At 56.5% G+C, this 18,811-nt stretch overlaps 4 protein-coding genes across 4 annotated transcripts; 1 reads left to right on the top strand and 3 right to left on the bottom strand.

Moving 5' to 3' along the window:
- Nucleotides 1-1,664: 1,664 nt before the first annotated feature.
- Nucleotides 1,665-5,199, top strand: INS49_001021 (uncharacterized protein; the record flags this gene model as incomplete). The annotated part of the gene is made up of 4 exons (XM_043161854.1): nucleotides 1,665-1,697; nucleotides 1,760-1,856; nucleotides 1,915-4,010; nucleotides 4,063-5,199. 4 exons carry the CDS (start codon nucleotides 1,665-1,667, stop codon nucleotides 5,197-5,199), a joined length of 3,363 nt encoding a protein of 1,120 aa, XP_043030360.1.
- A 314-nt stretch (nucleotides 5,200-5,513) lies between these two features.
- INS49_001020 (uncharacterized protein) lies at nucleotides 5,514-9,182 on the bottom strand (the record flags this gene model as incomplete). The annotated part of the gene is made up of 4 exons (XM_043161853.1): nucleotides 5,514-5,583; nucleotides 5,653-8,106; nucleotides 8,186-8,320; nucleotides 8,950-9,182. The coding sequence occupies 4 exons, from the start codon at nucleotides 9,180-9,182 to the stop codon at nucleotides 5,514-5,516; spliced, it is 2,892 nt and encodes a 963-aa protein (XP_043030359.1).
- Nucleotides 9,183-11,972: 2,790 nt separating this feature from the next.
- INS49_001019 (uncharacterized protein) lies at nucleotides 11,973-13,589 on the bottom strand (the record flags this gene model as incomplete). The annotated part of the gene is made up of 1 exon (XM_043161852.1): nucleotides 11,973-13,589. The coding sequence occupies one exon, from the start codon at nucleotides 13,587-13,589 to the stop codon at nucleotides 11,973-11,975; it is 1,617 nt and encodes a 538-aa protein (XP_043030358.1).
- Nucleotides 13,590-14,795: 1,206 nt separating this feature from the next.
- INS49_001018 (uncharacterized protein) lies at nucleotides 14,796-18,127 on the bottom strand (the record flags this gene model as incomplete). Its single annotated transcript, XM_043161851.1, has 4 exons — nucleotides 14,796-14,912; nucleotides 15,023-15,828; nucleotides 15,890-17,875; nucleotides 17,950-18,127. 4 exons carry the CDS (start codon nucleotides 18,125-18,127, stop codon nucleotides 14,796-14,798), a joined length of 3,087 nt encoding a protein of 1,028 aa, XP_043030357.1.
- Nucleotides 18,128-18,811: the final 684 nt, after the last annotated feature.

Genomic DNA, 18,811 nt, shown 5'->3' with positions numbered 1-18,811 from the left:
ACCGGGCCAGACTGTCATTGCAGACTGCTGGATTCGCCTTGATGCTGCAGCCCCGACGGAGACAAAACACCTGCGCAACACAGATCGGATCGACCAGTCTATCTGGTCCAGTTTCTTGGTCCACCAGGATCAAGTCATGTCCACTCTCTCGCCGCCAATGCCATTCAAGGAGCAGGTATATGTCAGTAAACTACATGGCCTACCTGGAATACTTGTGTAAGCAAGTACCACCACCACCACCACCACCACTACCACCACCAAGGACGCAAACTCCCGGAGATGGCTGCTCGGTGAGCTGCAACATCAAGACGAGGCGGCCTCGTTCTAGCGTCCCACTCGGTGCAGCGCCGTCTCATCAAGGTGGAACACGCGTCAAGCTCGCTTTCAATTCCTCCGCATGCGTCCTGGCGTCGCAGAACATCTTAGACCTGTGCTCTAGACGCCCGTAGTCGGATACTTGGAAGCTGTAGCGTCGTCAGTGCTGCAGAATCCCACCATGGGATAAAGCTCACGGCGCTTCACCAGCTGCGCATTGCCCAGGCGATAACGTCATTCATTGCCCGGCATACCCATGCTTATCAGCGGACAGACAGCACCACGGCCAGAAGCTCACTATCTCTGGCAGCCTCGGTATTAGCTTGGTTGCAGGCCAAGCCAAGCCGCCTCGTTGTTGGAGGATAGGAAATGGGAGATGGGAGATTGTGCGATGGGGATGGTTTCGAAACAAGGTCGGCGGCCGCGGCCGACAGACCGAGTCCATCCTTGCCGTCCCAACTAGCAACTCCCGCTTCCCATCTCCCATTTCCCAATTCCCCATTCCTATTTGTCCTGATACCTAGACTATTCGCTTCACATGCTCACCAAGTCAGCCGCTTGGGGCACAAGACACTGGATCTGATATTTCCAGAGCGGCAGTGGGACGGACATTGCCATTACGCAGCACACAGGTAACAACGGCTGTGTCCATTGCAGTAGCGGCGTTGCATTTCCTACACAGTTGATAGATACATGGTAGTCCCAGGCCGGAGCTAACTAACAGCCAGGTGGGTTACACTGCAGCTTGCAGAAGTTGTCTGACCGGCCAATTCTGGCCCTGCCCAAGGTTCATACGAGCTGCAGCAGGGAGACGCCGGACGCGTACGTAGATGCTGCTGCACAGCGTCAAGCGCATGCATCTTCAAATACATGAGTCGCCGCCGCTCAATACGAGACGCTACGCACAGTCTGTCACGTACACAGTACATGTGATCTGCCAACTTTTAGTCTACTGGTATGCCACAGAATGCAGGTTGCGGGTTGCCAAATGCAAGATGCAGGCTGCAGCTTAGGTGATCAATTTGAAGCGTGATCCATCCTTCACCTTGTTGAGGCACTTGGGGAGACAGACTGCTCGCCCCGCTTATGTAAGCAGAGACGCGACCAAACGCGTTGCTTCTCTTCTGTGTTGTGAGAGCGCATCGGCAGCCTGAAATCGAGGCGACAGCTTTCTTCGGCCTAATGCATGCACTTTGTGATTTGTTATCGATATGTCTTCCGAATGCTCTTGACAACCTCTTCTACTCCCCACTGTGATTCTGCTCGGCAATGACCACGGAAAACCGCTGCACTCCGGGTTGTCATCCTCCAAAGCCCGTTGGCTGAGTAGGCCGCCGCCCGCGTGGACGATGGCGACCATCAAGGCCATAGAGGCCAGCTCTGTTAGTGCCACCACCTTGCACACTGAAGCTGTCAACTGACGCTCGTTTGCTCCCCTTCCAAGGTCCACCAAATACAGTCTGGCCAAGTTATCGTCGACCTGTGTTCAGTCGCAAAAGAGCTGGTCGAAAACGGCCTTGACGCTGGCGCAACGAGTATCGGTACGATTCCTAAACCGGCCCATGCAATTTCATGATGCTAAGGGAATCCCATCAACAGATGTCCGGTTTAAGAACCAGGGTCTCGACTTGATTGAGGTCCAGGACAATGGCACAGGCATTTCGCCTGAGAACCACGAGTCTCTGGCCCTGAAGCACTACACTTCGAAACTGTCGACCTACTCTGACCTGAGCACACTGGAGACCTTCGGGTTTCGTGGCGAGGCTCTCTCCTCTCTTTGTGCCTTGTCAAAATTCACCGTTGTCACTTGTCTTCAAGCTGATGCGCCGAAGGGGTCTAAACTCGAGTTCGAAACTTCGGGCAAGCTCAGGTCAACCAGCGTGGTTGCCGCCCAAAAGGGCACAACAGTCTCCGTTGAGAACCTGTTCAAGAATCTGCCGGTACGGCGCAGGGAGCTGGAACGGAACATCAAGCGAGAATGGGGCAAGGTCATCAGTCTTCTCAACCAGTATGCCTGTATCCAAACTGGGGTCAAGTTCACAGTTTCCCAACAGCCCAACAAGGGCAAGCGGATCGTTCTCTTCTCTACAAAGGGAAACAAGACCACCAGAGAGAATATTGTCAACGTTTTTGGGGCAAAGACCATGGCCGGCTTGGTTGTCCTGGACCTGAAGCTAGACTTGGAGCCCACGAATGGCCTGACCCAAAAATGGAGTGCACAAAAGGACGGCGACACTCAAGAGGTCCTGATTCGAGGCCATGTCTCACGGCCAGTTCACGGTGAAGGGAGGCAGACTCCGGACCGGCAGATGTTTTACGTCAATAGTCGGCCTTGCGGGTTGCCGCAGTTCGCCAAAGTTTTCAACGAGGTGTACAGGTCGTACAACTCGTCACAGTCGCCCTTCATATTCGCCGACATACAGCTGGACACACATCTCTACGACGTAAACGTCAGCCCTGACAAGAGGACTATTCTCCTGCACGACCAGGGGCGGATGTTGGACAATCTCAGGGAATCACTGGTTGAGCTCTTCGAGAAACAGGAGTACACAGTGCCCGTGTCACAGATTGCAACGTCTAAGCTACCACCTTTCAAGAAATTGACCGTGTCTCGCGAGGATACAAATGGCTCTGAAGGTGACTCGACAGACAAATCTTCTGCTACCGTCGATCAAGTCGTACATAATCCTGCTCGGGACGGGGAGGAGGTGTCAGACGACGAAGAGGACACCTCAGGGGCCCGCCGGATCAAGAATCTGGCTTCTGCCAAGGCTCTTTCGAGAGACGCACAGTTGAACCCGATGACGCGCTGGTTGGACCGGAAGTTGGCTTCGCGGGAAGACGCCAGTTCAGAACCAGACGGAACCGTCAAGGCCAACCCGAGTGAAACGGTTACCGAACAGACAAATGCTGCGATTCCAGGAAAAGGCGCAATAGATTTGCCAGAGGCTTCAAGTACGCCTGATGAACAGGTGCAACAGGAGTCGATAGATGGACAAAATCCCCCAGCCGACACTGATGAAGGCGAGGATGCTTTTCTAAGCCGACTAGCCCGGATGAAGCGCTCCTTACTTCCGGAATCTCTTCGAGACGAACTACCCTACGATCAGGCACCTATTGAGCCACCTATTCCAGCCATTGCGAAGCCATCCAAACCAATAGATACTGCACCGCTGAGTGTCTCCACCTCAAGACCGCCAAAGCGGCCATCCCAGGAGGTTGCGACCATCACAATCGGCGACCAATCGGTGACCAGCATCATCGGCACACCTGCAAAGAGGCCAAGGTTGGATGACGAAGTAGTACAGCAGCATAAGGCTGTGGCAGCCCCTCAAGCGGCAGCCCCTCTGCCTTCTTTCGGCGGCCGCCTAACACAGATGTTTTCGGCCGCTTCTGCTTCACAGAACACAACGAGAGGCGGTAAAAGCTTACACACCGAGGAATCAAACGACAACGAGGAGGGAGACGAGTCAGACGGGTCCGACGAGTCAGCCGAGGCAGATGGGGACGAGGAGGACGAGGATGAAAGACGAAGCGAAGACAACAGCGTGTCCGATGCAGAAGCTGCGCTTGACCAAGAAACTGGCGTTTATAGCGACAGCGAGGCATCGGCGTCCTCTGCGTTATTCGTGGAACAAGACGAGGACGACGATGCTGAAGCGCCAGAACAGGACGAGGACGACAACGGCGCTTCAGTATCGCCTGCACTGGAAGCACAGAGAGACGCACTTGACGAAGATGATAGAGAGTATCGATGAGAATGAGGTTAAGGCCAGGGAAGAATTGGAACTGCAGAAAGCCCTCACTGCCGCGGAAGAGGTCGGCCATGAGCCTAGCGAAGAGAACCAGAAGCGGACCCGAGCATTTCTTAAAGGAAGTGGAAAGAACAAACATTCCACACAGGCTCTCCTGCAACGGCTTCATGTCGATGAGGACTGGCTTCAGAAGCGTCTAGAGTTGTGGGAATCCCAGACGCGTGACTACGCTTCAGCACGGCAAGTCAACGCCTCTGAGGACATGGACCCTGGTCTTGAAGCCGGGACACAGGTGGCAGAGGACAAACTCTCCCTTACCATCCACAAGGGCGACTTCTCCAAGATGAAGATCGTGGGGCAGTTCAACTTGGGTTTTATCCTCGCAGTGCGACCCGGCACCTCAGCGGCACCCAGCACGGCTACAGCGGCCGCCCGCGCAGACAATACCAGGGACGACGACGAGCTTTTCATCATCGACCAGCACGCGTCGGACGAGAAATTCAACTTCGAGCGCCTGCAGGCCACGACGACCGTCCAGTCGCAGCGGCTCGTGCGGCCCAAGCCCCTCGAGCTCACGGCCGTCGAGGAGGAGATCGTCATCGAGAACCGCCCGGCCCTGGAGGCGAATGGCTTCCAGGTCGATGCCGACACGTCAGGCGACGAGCCTGTCGGGTCGCGGTGCCGGCTCCTCAGCCTGCCGCTCAGCAGGGAGACGACCTTCTCGCTGGCCGACCTCGAGGAGCTGATCTCAATGCTTGGGGACAGCCCCACGACCACGTCGTCGCCTGCGCGTGACGGTGATGGCGGCCGACACGACGGCGGCGCCGCTGCGGCGAGGAGGCACATCCCCCGGCCGTCCAAGGTGAGGAAGATGTTCGCCATGCGCGCCTGCCGGAGCAGCGTCATGATCGGCAAGGCTCTGTCGCACCGGCAGATGGAGAAGGTCGTCCGCCACATGGGGGACATGGAGAAGCCCTGGAACTGCCCGCACGGGCGGCCTACGATGCGGCACCTGTGTGCCCTGGGAGCTGCATGGGATGAGAAAGGATGGGCCGAGGGCGACCACAGCGACGGCGCCGGGGCTCGGACGACGGATTGGGGTCAGTATGTGCGCAGAATGAGGCAGTGAGCTTTCTTAGCATGGCGTAGGAGGCGCAGATGATTTTTTTCACGATGAACTAGGTTCGGGAATCACAATTTAGTTGCCTAGGGTGTACAGACCGGTCAGGGCTGTATGAGGGCTTCCTTGATGATGCCGTGATTATCCTTGCATTATTGGAGCGAGCTAGCCATAAAATTATGATAGCCATATATTTTGATGCAGATGCAATGTACAATCCATGATCATGATGAGACGGGACTGCGGGTCTTCCTTCTACGCTCCTCGTCGAGGAGCCAAGCCGATGACAGGATTCGTCCACAGCCAACCAACTCCATCATGGTCTAGGTCATCGACGGCATGTCGAAATTTAGTTGGCTTACTTGATCCCCGTTGATGCCAAAAAATTGAAGCCTGCAGATCAACAGTCAGTGATATGCGTGCAAGCCATGCGGCGGCAGTGGAGCTCCCGCAGAAACTTACCAGTCTTCCACGTTGAGTGTGCTTGGCACCGGCGCTCCCTGCGCGCTCCCTGTGCTCCAGCTATCCGGGCTCTGGCCGTCGGGTAGGGTTGAGTCGAAGCCAGTGTTCCACATAGTATTTTGCGCCTGTTGCTGTTGGCCTGGCCCGCCCTGCTGGCCCGGGAATCCAGCAAGGCCAGGCTGCAGGAAGCTTGGATTGTGCTGCTGCACGGGACTATTACCCTTGCTCGTGCTATTCGGCATACCATGCTGCTGTTGGTGGCCTCCAAACTGCATGGGCGGAGCTTGCTGTGCCTGCCTGCCCTGTTGCATTTGTGGCGGCATCAGGTTGGGATCCAGATTCTGATGTGTCTGAGTAGGAGAAAGGTGTGGGAAGAGAGGCATGCTTGCACTTTCAGGAAACAGCTGGTCTGGCTGAAAGTTTTCCCAGACGGCTTGTGACAGGTTCGGTGAGTTCCGCGTCACGAGATAGAGGTCCGGAGGGGTCGTCGGTACCGAGAAAGATGGGTTGAACGGAGTCGCCGGTCTAGTCTGCGGCCGTGATGCCGTGCCGCCCATGAAGGCGTCCATGTTGGTCTGCCTGGTGCCGCCAGGTGATGTAATCTGGGGAGGTGCCATTGTATGGCCGTGCTCGTTCTTTGTGGTTTGACTTGGTGTCTGAGGCCGAGAGCGCTCATACGACTCCTGGGGTGTCGGCGTGGAGACACTGAAGTCAATAGCCATGTCGTCGTACTTGCGCTTTGCCGACTCCCTCATTTGCTGTTGGTGGTGTTGCTGCTGATCGTGAGCGTGTTGCTCTAGTTGCTGCATGCTCCTCTGAAATTTGCTATGTCGCTTTCCGGCGGCCTTCTGAAGCCTCTCCTCAAGGGTCCTATTCCCGAGAATAGCCTCAAAGAGCGTGGAGACCATTTTGCCAACTAGCCACACCCGCGAGACATCCTTCAGGGCCACCATGCAGGTCCTGATCCGGTCCTGGGTCACCTGCTGAATCGATGGGATAGGTGATCGCATCTGGTACACATGCATGATGAGTGCCGAAAACAAACTGTAAACAATAAAAGCCGGGCAATAACGAAGCTCATCATGAGCCGAAAGATTTTCTATGATCGACGTGATCATGGCCGCGGCCTGGAAAGCGATATTCCTCGACGGGTAGGCCGCGTCCTCGGGAAACCGCGAGGAGCCTCCGCCTGGGGGCATATGTGCTCTGTGTAGTAAACAGAGCGTCGTATAATAATTTGAATGGAGCAAGGCGGACCAAAAGTGGTGTCGTGGCATTTCCCAGTAGACCACTTTGGGGCAATTCTGGAGCCAGTCGGCCAGCGCCATGTCGCTGTGGGTGAGATCGATGGGATTGCGCTGACGTCCTTTGGCTGCGACCGAGTACTGCTGTGAAAGCACAAGCCCCATAATCTCGCAGAGCTTGACATACTGCAGGAAAAAGTGGACGTGGATCGGGTCCGGGGGATACTCGCTCGGTCGGCCGTCTTCGTCCTCGACAAAATCGTCCTCTGTCAGCATCTCCACGTCCGAGTCATCCAGGTTGATGTGTACAGGGCGCCCAAGGGCCACGGCGACGGATCGGTCTCGGGTAAAGAGCGTCCACCAGATCCTCTTCCAAAGTCTCTTGTCGGCCCTGCTGAGCTGCGAACCCTCAACACTGCGGTGCATGCCGGATCCCTGTGCGACGATTGTAGCGACACGACTCCAGTAAAAGACGTTCTTGGTGACGTCCTCGGGTCCTTCCCAATACCAACCCATTAGCAACAACGACTGCACTATAGTCATCCTGTCATCTTCGTAACTGGCGTCGTACAGTGCCTTGGCCCTTTTGTAGAAAGTCAGTGCAGCAGGGGTTGTGGACCCATTTGCGTCCATGAGCTGTGGGTTGTTGCAGACACGCGATCCGGCCAGCAGGATAGCCTGGAGGAGCAACAGCGAGGGTGGGTTCTTGGGATCCCCATACTGTCTCATGAACCTCGTGCGGTTGATGACGGGCACGATGGGATGGATCCATTTGAAGTACGAGTCGATCAGCTCGTCGCAGAGGGAGCGGGGCGGGAGCAAGAAGGCACCACGCTGGTGAAGGATATCGATCTCGACGTTGTCCAGCTCGGTCAGCCTCGCCCTGGAACCTCGGACGTTCTCGGGCAGGGGGTAGTGGACGACATCTGCGGCTCCTTGTCGGTCGTTGACGAGCAGGGTCAGGTTGGAGGACTCTCCCAGGTAGGCAACACGGCCGGCTTCGGTGATGGGGGCACGGATGAACTTTGGTTTCATGACTAGGTTTACATAAGTATTGTTGTCGATCTCCTCCTTGTGGGTCTGTGCCGCCGTCATGGTGGTCGTTGGTGTACCTTCTGAAGTGTGATATACGGCGGGTGGCCTGGTGTTGAACGTGGCCGTTCCTGTACCAGGACGGGGAGACTGTTCCTCTGGGCCATCGCCTCGTTCACTGGTTGCGACTGATCAGCACGCGTGCCGTTGAGAGAACGGAAAAGGAGGGGTATAGTGAGATTGATCGCGTCATGTACCTATCCGAGTCTCTGGTGGTGGAAGCGGTCTGGGTCTTCTTCCTCTTGGGCGTTGGGATCTTGCACTCGATTTGGAAGGCGACGCAGTTGGTGCAAGGTATGCCCAGGGAGGCGGCATCGCAGCGGACTTTCCTCCTGTTGAACAAAGATTGTCAGTCAGTCAGTTATATGAATGCCAGCAATCACGCGGACCACTGGTGTTGTCGTCCTCGGCTTGTGCCGGGGGCGGGGCCGGTGAGAAGTCCATCGCGAAGCTATCTCGAGCTCGGGATCTGGACCTCGGCTGTCCGGGGCACTGGGTAGCTTGGGGTCCAAGGGGTTTCTGTCGACGATGGGGTTGACGTACGCATGGCAGGTCTATTTTGGCAGGAGAGACGGTTAGCAACATGCCGCGACGGCAACAGTAGAATGAAAGAGACATGACGGTAATGTAATGGTGGTGTTGTGTCGCGTGCGCGAGGGGGCCGCGCCTTGTCAGCCGGCGGAGGTGGGATACAGACAGAGTTACCGAGGCATGCATAGCAGCCCACCTGGGCCGAGGAGCTGCAATGTAATCGGTCGGCGGGCGAACGAGTGGGCGGAGGGGAAGAGGAGGAGAGATCTCCCAAACATGACAAAATTAGAACCAACGACTCACCTCACAAGCCCGAGATGCTCGTTGTCTTTGGTCAAAGCACGGCGAGTCAGCTCAAGTCCCCATCGTCACCACAAGGCACGAGCTCGAGCTCAACCTCGTCTCGGCCTGCCGAAGATGGTCTCCTCACCTCCTGAAGCTCAGCGCATTCGCAGCCGCCGCCGCCGCCGCGGCGCCCTTTCCTCCACCTCCTCCTCCTGCGGATGCTGTCGGCGTAGCACCGCTGCTGCTTCCATCTTGGTTCGCAGGTGGTGACTGATCCTGGGACTGGGACTGGGGCTGGGACTGCTGTTGGTGGTGGTTGGGCGTCTGCTGCTGCTGCTGCTGCTGCTGGTGGTGCAGCTCGAGGGATGGCTGGTCCATATTCCGGCGCGTGGTCGGGACAATGTCTCGTGGCGCTCACGACGCGGTCAAAGTAAGGGGGCCGGCTCAGACAAGTCGTTGGCTATGAGCCATCTCAGGCGCGACAAGGTGTGCTCCGGTCGGGACAGGCCAGGCTGAGAGTGGGTTGAATTGAGTCGGGCGAGATGGTTGCAATACTCGGGTGGGCGGTCGGGCGCACCGGGCAAGGCGTATTGGGGGGGGGGATGTGGTACGTCGACCCTTGAAATCAGTGACGGGCGCGAGTTGGCGGCCAGGCGCATGCGATTGTCTGGTCACGCTGGATACAGGGCAAGGGCAGTGCTGGAGCGACGCCGGTGGACAGCGCCTCTGTGCGTCCAACTGGTCTTGGGCTGGGCAGATCGAACGTTTCAAAAGTCGGGATTTTTAGATGAACCGGGCCTTCGCAATTCCAACCTGGTGCTCTTGTTACGGTGGCCAGTGTGCGCGGTGCTGGCTGCTGCACCCAAGCAGCTACTACCACCAGCCTTAGGTAGATACTGGGTTCCCAGCAGGCAGTACTTAGCTCCTCCAATCGCGGCTAGCGCTTTTGTCAACCAGCAGGCGAGCACGAGGTCTATCGGTCAGGCAGAAAGACAGGTGCAAAAGCAACCAGCGAGGCCGTCCTCAAGCTCGGTCAACAAGAGTATGGTGGCGTGGGTGACTCTTTCCGTGCGCAGTGTCACAATGCACAGTAGCAACCACAATAATGACAGCGACAACCAACGTTTCGTTGCCCTCGATCCCATCCGAACAAAGACTGGGCCGAGCTCGCCCAGCCTCTCACACTTCTGCCATGACCTATTTATCAACCGTCGTCCCCCGTCCCCCGTCCCCCGTCCCCTCGCATGACCCTGCACGTAAACAACCGTCTGTGCAGCGTAGTTGCTGGGCCTCCCGATGCTTCCTTCTGGTCCTCATCCGGCATTGCCCGTCATTCGCGCCGAGTGCGCCACTCCGCACACCTACATTCGCACATCCTCGGATGCACATCCCTCAGGTGTGTCTGCCGGCCCATCCTCGCTCACCTACATGCGGCCTCCTGTTCGTGCGAATACGGATCCATCAAGGTGGCCAGGATAGACTCCGATGGCCACGCAGCGATTAGGGCACAACATTCGATCAGGTCATGCGTGTAACAACGCTCGTCCTGCACGGACCGAGGGAAGGATACTTGCCGCCCCAACCAACACACTACTCTATCCAAGTACCAGCAATACACAGACTGGTGAGCCACACACTCCTGCGGGAGCTTGGAGCCAAGTTTCTTTGCAGCAGGTAGAGTCCAGGCCCCAAGCCAATTCCTGGGGAATCCTTGGAAAATCCGGGGTAAAGATACGTACCGCTCGTGTCCATGCTCACAGAGCTGACAACCCACAACCCCTCGCTACACTACACATGAACTGCTCGTAATCACTCTGCTGCCGCCATGATACCGTGAGGGAGCCAGAGATGCATTTGTAGATACTGATGCTCACGGATCCGGGCGGTGCGGAGGAGACCCGGAAGAGACCCTGGTAGTGAAACAAATCACTATGAGAGCCACGGCTACTGCATGACCATTACCCAAGCATCCCCCCAACCCGTAGACGTCTACGTGCAACGCGGTGGGTGTCTAGAAGCACAGCCCACGCACACAGGGCAAGAGAGGGCTCAGAGAACGACGCATGGCCTGCCGAATGGGGCAATCTCGAGCCAGGCCCGCGCAGGAGCTCGCCCTGCCATCTCTCCAGAATTGTTAGATGCTACAGCATATGTGCATCCACAGCTCTCCAGGCCTCTTCTCTCAAAGCTTCTCCGGAAAGGAACAAAGTCCCGGCCCTCCCCGCAGCATGACGAGGACAAGAACAGACCTATGACGGCGCGGCAGACGCACCCCAGACAGAACAAGCTCCCCTAGCACCACCGCCAGCCACGTTGCGCCTGCGCAAGCGCGGGGCCACACCTACCGCTTCCGTTGGGGCCTGGCGCCGCGAGGCTGACGGAAAAGCAGGGGGCAGAGAGACACATGTGAATGAAGCTGGGCTCGGAGCTTGGCCGCGCTGTCCAGCAACCAGCAAACGCGGGCTGCGGCGGCTCCTGGAGCTGGAGCTCCCATCCTGGGAAGATGCCGAGGTCCAGCGCGAGCGAGGCTGATGCCGGTGGGTGTGCTCGCCTGGCGATCGACGTCAACATGGAGGGCTTGACAAGCCCTGGGCACCCTAGATTTCCCGGGAAGTCGGCTACTTGGTATTTATGCAGACGGACTATTTACTTCCACTCTGCCGCTGGGAAGTTCCACAATGGTGTGGTTGAAGTAAAATGTGACCGCGTACTTGTTAGATTGGTTGCACTCCTTGGTGACATCGGCATTCTCGCTACATACTACAAGGTTCCCATTTATGCCGATATTCAAATGCAAATTGGCATTGCCATTTTAGGACAAACTTACTGTCTTACATCATCTAATCTACACAGTAGCTGGGAAACAATAGATCTGCAAAAATTCGAGACAAGTTTGACTATTCCCTACAATGTCTTTCTCGTGACAATTCTTTGTGAGAAGGACTTGCGAAATGGCGTAGTTAATTACATGCCGAAGGGCAGGCCAGAAAAGATCTTCGTTAGCTAAACACTCTCCAAGCACCACTCTACTCATGTCAAGACTTGTATCAAAACTAGTAGTCTCATTTCTCTTCGGTTACAAGAACTAAGACTCATTTCCATCCACATTACACATTCCCATATGCCTATATGTAAAGTATCCGTCACCCCCCCCCCCCCATCTCTCTTTTAGTCCGCCCGAACAGTCCTCCTCGTCACAAACGGCACCGACCGCTTGCTGCTGCCCATGTTCTTGTCGACAGAGACAGTCTCGACGGCATCAGACACCGGCGTGCCGACGTTGTTGCAGAGGCCGTCGGTCTGCGCCACGGGCAGGAAGACCCGCGGCAGGCCGCCCGCTGGCATCTGCACGTTGAGGCGCCCGTCGCTGTCCACCGTGAAGGACTCGCAGTTCAGCACGTCGATGAGCTCCGCGCCGACCTCGTAGTCGGTGACGGCCGAGCCCAGGGCGTAGCTGACGTTGTTGACGGCGCTGCTGCCTCCGTTGGTGTACATGGACAGCATCTGGCCCTTGCGGAATGCGATGACGCTGGAGCTGTTGCCGGTGCTGTCGCCATCGTAGAAGAGCGCAGTGGTGCGCTCCTCCGTCAGGAAGTCGGCGTTGGCCCGCGCGGCGTGCGCGCGAACCTTGTTTGTCTGTTGAATCCAACCGTACAGCTCAGAGTAGATGTCGTAGCCGACACCCAGCCAGAGAGCCTCACGGTTGTTCGGCACGTTTCCGCCGGCGTAGTGCTGCTCCTGGCCGTAGTAGATGATTGGAATACCGTCACGCAGCATCGAGATGGAGATGGCGTTCTTGGCCAGCGCCACGTCCCCGTTGCGGTAGGGGAAGCGCACCTGATCGTGGTTCTCGAGGAACGAGCCGAACAGAGAAGGATCGATCTCGTTCATGGCCGCGAGCTTGTTGGTGCCCTTGAAGAGCGCAGAAAAGTCGGCGTCGGTCGCCTGGAAGGCCTCTACGTACCAGTTCCAGCTGCTGAAGTCAATGTAGCCGTCGAGGTACTTCTGGTAGGGGGCGAGAGTTTCAGGGGCGCTGTGGTTGATCTCAGCCAGGAGGAACACGCCGGCTGCATCCTTGACGCCGCCCTTGGTCCAAAACTCAGGCTCAATCTCGAGGGCTGTGTCGACACGGAAGCCGTCGATGGAGTACTTGGAGACGAGGTCCTTGATCCACTCAGCATAGATCTTCCTCACATCGGCATCCTCAGTGCGAAGGTCGGGCAGGCCCTCGAGCCAGCAGAGCTGCTCGGACTTGCGGTTGTTCCACTGGATACTGCACTTGTCGTGGAAGTACGAGGCCTTGTTAAAAGGCTTGAAGTTGCTGTAGTTGCCGGGGGATGTGGGCAGACCGACGTGGTTGGGGGCAATGTCAACCATCAGGTACATGCCGCGAGCGTGGAGGGAGTCGGCGAGCTCCTTCAGGTCGGCCTCGGTACCAAAGTGCTCGTTGAGGGAGTACAAGTCTTCGGTCCAGAAGCCATGGTAAGCGTCGCCAGATAAGCCAAACTTGCCCTCGACGTTCTTGACGATGGGCGAGATCCACACGGCAGTGGCGCCCAGATTCTGGATGTAGTCGAGCTGGTTGGTGATTCCCTTCCACGTGCCACCGCAAGCAGTACCCAGTGAAGCGTCGCAGAGAGGTGCTGAGCCGTCCGTTCTGGCGAAGCGGTCTGTGATGACCTGGTAGATGCTTTGGTTTCGCCATCCTGCTGCGTCCAGGGCCGCGGCGCCATGGACAGCCCCGAGGGCAAGCAAGGAGGAGAGTGTTGGTGTGAGGGAGATCATGGTGAAATAGGGATTAGGGTCTTGTGCTACAGATATATAGACAAGGAAGAACGCTGTATAACTGGAAGCAGAACTGCAAGAAAAAAGAGTGTTGATTAACGATTGGAATGCCCGGACAGGGAAAAATTAAAGAATGACTGTGGCCCAAGGCTGAACGATCGAGCGAGTGCCTTTGCTTTCACCGCGGCATCTGCAGAGAGACAGAAGCTGAAGAAGAACGTGAAGAGACAACCAGACAGCCGAACGGCGCCTTCATATTGACGCCAACGTCGGCCACGATCCGAGGTCTTCACCTGAGGTCCAAGTGGTGACCCATCACTCACCTTGCCGCCTTGTACATGGTGTTTGCCCGATCGAGTGTTAATAGCCGTTTTGGGCCCACCCCCTATCCCTTGAACTGCGCCGCAATTGAGATTCGACCTTCCCGCTGTGTCTGCATCTGGATAGATCAAATGCTCGGGGCCTCGGATCGATCCAAAATCGTACATAGCACGGGAAATGGATCCAGCATCGAACAAGCATACTACCCTTGAAACCCGATCAAAAATTACAAGATACGGTTCGCGTATAGCTGTATCGCTAAGCGATGGGGCGATGTTGCTGAAGAGGTCTTCCTGCCGCGACCTATACTCGTAAAGGCCTAGTGGACTGCAGTGTTTCCACTGTTACTGTGTGCGGCTACGCACGGTGCCAGGGTATCAGGGGCAAGCCTTGTCGCAGGTGGTGCAAGTTCAATATTGATTTTGATTCTCCACACGAAGTCGAAGCCCGGCGTCTATCTACTATTTCAGATGCGTAGGCGTCGCATCCATGCCCGCCAGAGTGGCACCGGGAGATGAGAGTGGTGCCCGGGGGTTGTTGCTGACGCGATGCCCTCGTGTTCGTCTGTCGATAAGTCACAGGCGGTGCGGACCTTTTGCGCCGTGATGGTATGACGCATCGTGGTACTCAGACGGACATTTGCAGGAGCTCCCATTGCAGAAGAGAATGTTCGACCACCATGCTTGTCTCCTGCATGCCAGACGCTGGTGGGGCGGCGGCTTGTGGCCGTGAATTTCGACTCAATCGCCCCCCTCCTCCGACTCAAGCGCACTCGCCGAACAGAACGGGGTATGTTTTGGCCATGCTTGTGAAGCGATTGGACTTGCAAGCTTCGCGAGCCTGCACATATGCCTCCTTTCCCCCCGAACCTTGAAGGCCATGCCGTCACAGCGAAAGCTTGGAGAGCGCTCTAGAGGAGCTGGCGCGAAGATTGCCCTGGGATTCCGCAACTGCAGACGCCAGTGCCTCGTGCTTATCGTCCTGGGTGTCAGACACGAGGATCTAGGTACACATGAGCACCCCGATGAGCTGATCTGCCCGGCAAGCATGGGACGGGGAAGATATCATGACTTTTCCGCCACCCCTGTCGCTGTTTTCCCAGCTGCCGCAACGGTCCCGGTCCCGTTGGCCTGCGTTTTACTCTCCGAGGCACCCTTGCCATTCGTCGCTGTTTTGCCCGAGACTTCAAGAACGTCCATCTCAACTCCTCTAATGAACCATGCTGACACACCCTCTAATGCTGCCACAAACACGCTCAACAAACTCGCGATGACAAAGTGGGATATCGTGCTTCCGATCTCCAACCAGGAGCCCTCGTCCTTGACAACCCAGAAGAAATACAGGGTCAAGATGTCACTGATGGCCATCACCACCATGAACAGTGCCGAGGGCGCCACCCCGATCCTCTTGTTTAGTATGCCGAGATTGGCCGAAACCAACGCAAATGGTATCATGAGTTTCAAGATCAACAGTATACCTTGCGAGAACGGATCAAAGATGGGGATGAGTCGGCAGACGCTTTCGAGGCTGAACGAGGATACCGACGCGACGTTGCCAGTGGAGAAGAAGGCAGACTGCAAGAAGACGAAGAAGAACAGGGCCACTCGGGCGTCAGCCAATGACAGCGGACGGTAGGGATTGGGCAGCCTGTCGGGCACCTGCTTCGTCTCGGTCGACTCATCGCCTGACTTGCTTTCGACGGCGACTTCGATCTGGGGAGTCGAGTTGGTGTAGACTTCATACTCTAGCCTCACCCAGGCCAGAAGCGTGACCCAGAACGCGACATAAAACAGTCCTTCGTAGGATATTGTGAAGATGACAAAGGTCGGCGCGCAGGTAAGGAAAATGACAACGAGTCGGTGCAAGTAATTGCTGTTCGACTCCAGCCGATACGCCAGAGGCATTATCAGCGAGGTGACTACGTGAGGTGCGAGGTTAGTCTGGGGTACTGCAGCCTAGCCGTTGTCTGCGTGACTTACTTAAGACAAGCCAGCCGACGACCTGGTTGCCACGAGGCAATCCTTGCTTTGCCTGCAGAGAGATCACGCTTGATCTAGTGACGACCACAGCTAAAACAACCAAGCCCACTTGAATACCAACAAGAGTCCGCGAAATCTCCTTCCTCGCTGGCTTTGTTTTCGATACTGCCGTTGAGAAGTCGGACAACACCCTCTCCTCGAATGCAAGATACAGAATACCGATTGCTACCATGAGCACACCGCCCAGGGTTATGGTGTTGATGTTCTCCCCTTTCATGGCAGGAGGAAGGAGCGTGAAGCTGCTCATCGACAGGCAAGACACGGCCCAGACCAGTGATAGAGTCGGGCGACTCCGTACAAATGAGACACCGGATGCAAGCGGCCAGAAGGCTGCAATAACAAAAAGCACGGTCAAGACCTCGCGATGGATGTAGCCTACAGCCAACGAAATGATGATGCCGACATAAGCCGCACCGCCGAAGAGGAGAGACACTGGTCGTGTGTTCCCAAAGATAACATTGGCTCCTCGGATGAGGCTTTCGCGGCGAGCGAAGGCTTCTTCCCAGAAGAAAACTGGGAAGAAGGCATACGCGTAGTAGGTGACCGGTGACTTGGATGCAATGAAAGAAGCAGCCATCAGTACGTATACTGACGAGGATATGGCTGTGGAAACTGTGTCTCTTGACGGCTCGACCGCTCCTTGAAGGACATGGAGGTTAACAACAGTGGCGAGGGCGTACACCATCCACCCGATGTATCCAATGGTGATCAGAGCTCGCAGGAAGAGCCAGTCGTAAGTTTGGAGGTACCTCAGGCCCTGAAGCCCAAACTGAATGAGGGCCTCGGTTTCCTCGATGGCCTCCTCGTATTTCCCATCTTTGATGAGATCCCGAATGGCGGCAACACGTTCCTCAGAAGTATGGCTGTGCTCACTCAGGGGCTGGTAAGGCTGATACCTCAGCTGCGACGCCTTCTTCTTCTCCTCCTTGACCCTGTACATTTCGAGAATGCCCTGCGCGTTGACCAAGAGAGATTCGGCCTTCTCACTAATGTCTGCAGCGAGATACGGCAGGGGCAGCTCTCCGACCGAGTTCGCAGGGTACGCAACCCCTGTCAGATACGCCATCAGCGCGGCGACGTCCGCCTGCGAGACGTCGTGTCTTCTGACCTGGTCGAGGTCCCAGTCGGAGGAGTATTCGTCATGGCCCGGCGCAACGGTCCCAGCGTGGATCTCTGGCTTCGCGACTCCTGAGCCCCATGCGATCAGAGGGGTCCGTGTATTATCCGGATGACCGTCTCCATGACTGCCCCAGTCACTCATACCGTGATCCGCAGTGAACACATATGCAGTCCTGTCGTCATTGTAGAACTTGTCGATCATCTCTGCGATCTCCCTGACTCCCTGGTCTACGACCTTGATGTTGTGTAAATACTCCTGCGAGTACGGTCGGTAGAAGTGGCCTGTCGTATCCAGCCCGAGCAGGTGCAGAAAGAAGATTATTTTCTCTTCCTTGAGGGCCGCCTTTAGAGTCTTGTTCTGGGCTGCCTCTTCGAACAGTGCCTTGACGCGGTCGAACACCCAAAGATCGAGGTGTGTAGCGTCTTGGGAGAAGTCCTCTGCATCGGCCGCGTACGTATATGCATCGACCCGCCCCGGGACAGCACCATGCTCGAACATGGGCAGAATGTCCGGGCTGCCCCAGCTCCAGGTATGTTGACTGCGGTTGAAGACACTATCAAAGTCGACCGGGTTCAACTTCCAGCCTGTGGTCACCGCAGACACATCCTCGTACAGGCCGGCAATAAGCGCCACGTGTCCAGGTCTCGACTCGGTGGGCACACGCGTGTGGGAGACACCAAAAGTTCCATGCTCCAGGATGCGCGACCTCAAGAAGGGTGCCAGGGGCCGTGGTTCGAGGTCTGCGTCGGACTCGGGGTAGGGCTCGGGATGCGACTGCAAGGCTTTGTCGGCGCGCAGGCCGTCACCTGGTTTGAGAGGCGCGTCAGTCGCGATTGAACGCATTAGAGGGGGCTCTGTAGGAAGAGGCCGAGGAGCATACCGACAAAAAGAACCAGTCTATCCGCAGGCGGCTTGCTGGGGGCTGGGCGATCTACAGCGAACAAGCGCATGCCGGAAACGACGGGACTGACAAAATAGATGTCAAAGATGGAGTATATGTATATCAAGTGGAAGATGACGGCCAGGGCCAGAAATCTGAACCTGGGAAAGCGCGCCATGGTGCGCTCTGTCGTGTGCAGCTCAGCTACACCTTTTTGTGTCAGTTGCGGACGGTGTTGAGGTTCTCTAAGTCGAGAGTGGGAGCTTGGGAGCTTGGAGTCGTGGGTGTAAGCCGGCGCGGGAGCCGGAGGGGGCAGTGGGTGGCTCGTGGAGCTGAGGAGGGTCTAGTAGTTGGATCCTCGTTCTTCCATGGCTCTCTTGCAACTGGCGAAAGGGAAAAACACTGCACGAAGGTCCGACAGGAACAGACCTGCAGACTGTGGCGGGCTTCGTGGGAAAGAAAAAGACGTTGTTGTCAGCTCGGGGATTTCAAATGAGTGCAATGTCGACGGAGTCCGCTGCATCAGCAGGTGCAGCCAGTCACTACAAACTATTAGACTTGGTACTTGGGTATGCATGCAGGGGCTGGGAACCTGGATGGCCAGGCACTAGAGTACCTAGGTAGCTATGTGTGTACCTTGTTGGCTGCTCAGCTCTCAGCCCAGCATGCCGTGCAGGGATGCGCATGCTAAGGCTAACATGCGCGTCACCGTCGAATTCTCGATTCAGGAGGCTCCCAATTCGAACATCGATTTCAATGATCAATCAGCACTGCTCCACAGGCGGCGGGTGGTACGGAAAGATCCAACGGGCGCACGGTAAGATGCACTGCATGCGCCAGATAGACCGACCCTGCGAGATTG

This window comes from Diaporthe citri, assembly GCF_014595645.1.
Source record: "Diaporthe citri strain NFHF-8-4 chromosome Unknown scaffold_1, whole genome shotgun sequence".
NCBI lineage: Eukaryota > Fungi > Ascomycota > Sordariomycetes > Diaporthales > Diaporthaceae > Diaporthe > Diaporthe citri.
This window is presented reverse-complemented; position numbering and strand designations above follow the sequence as displayed.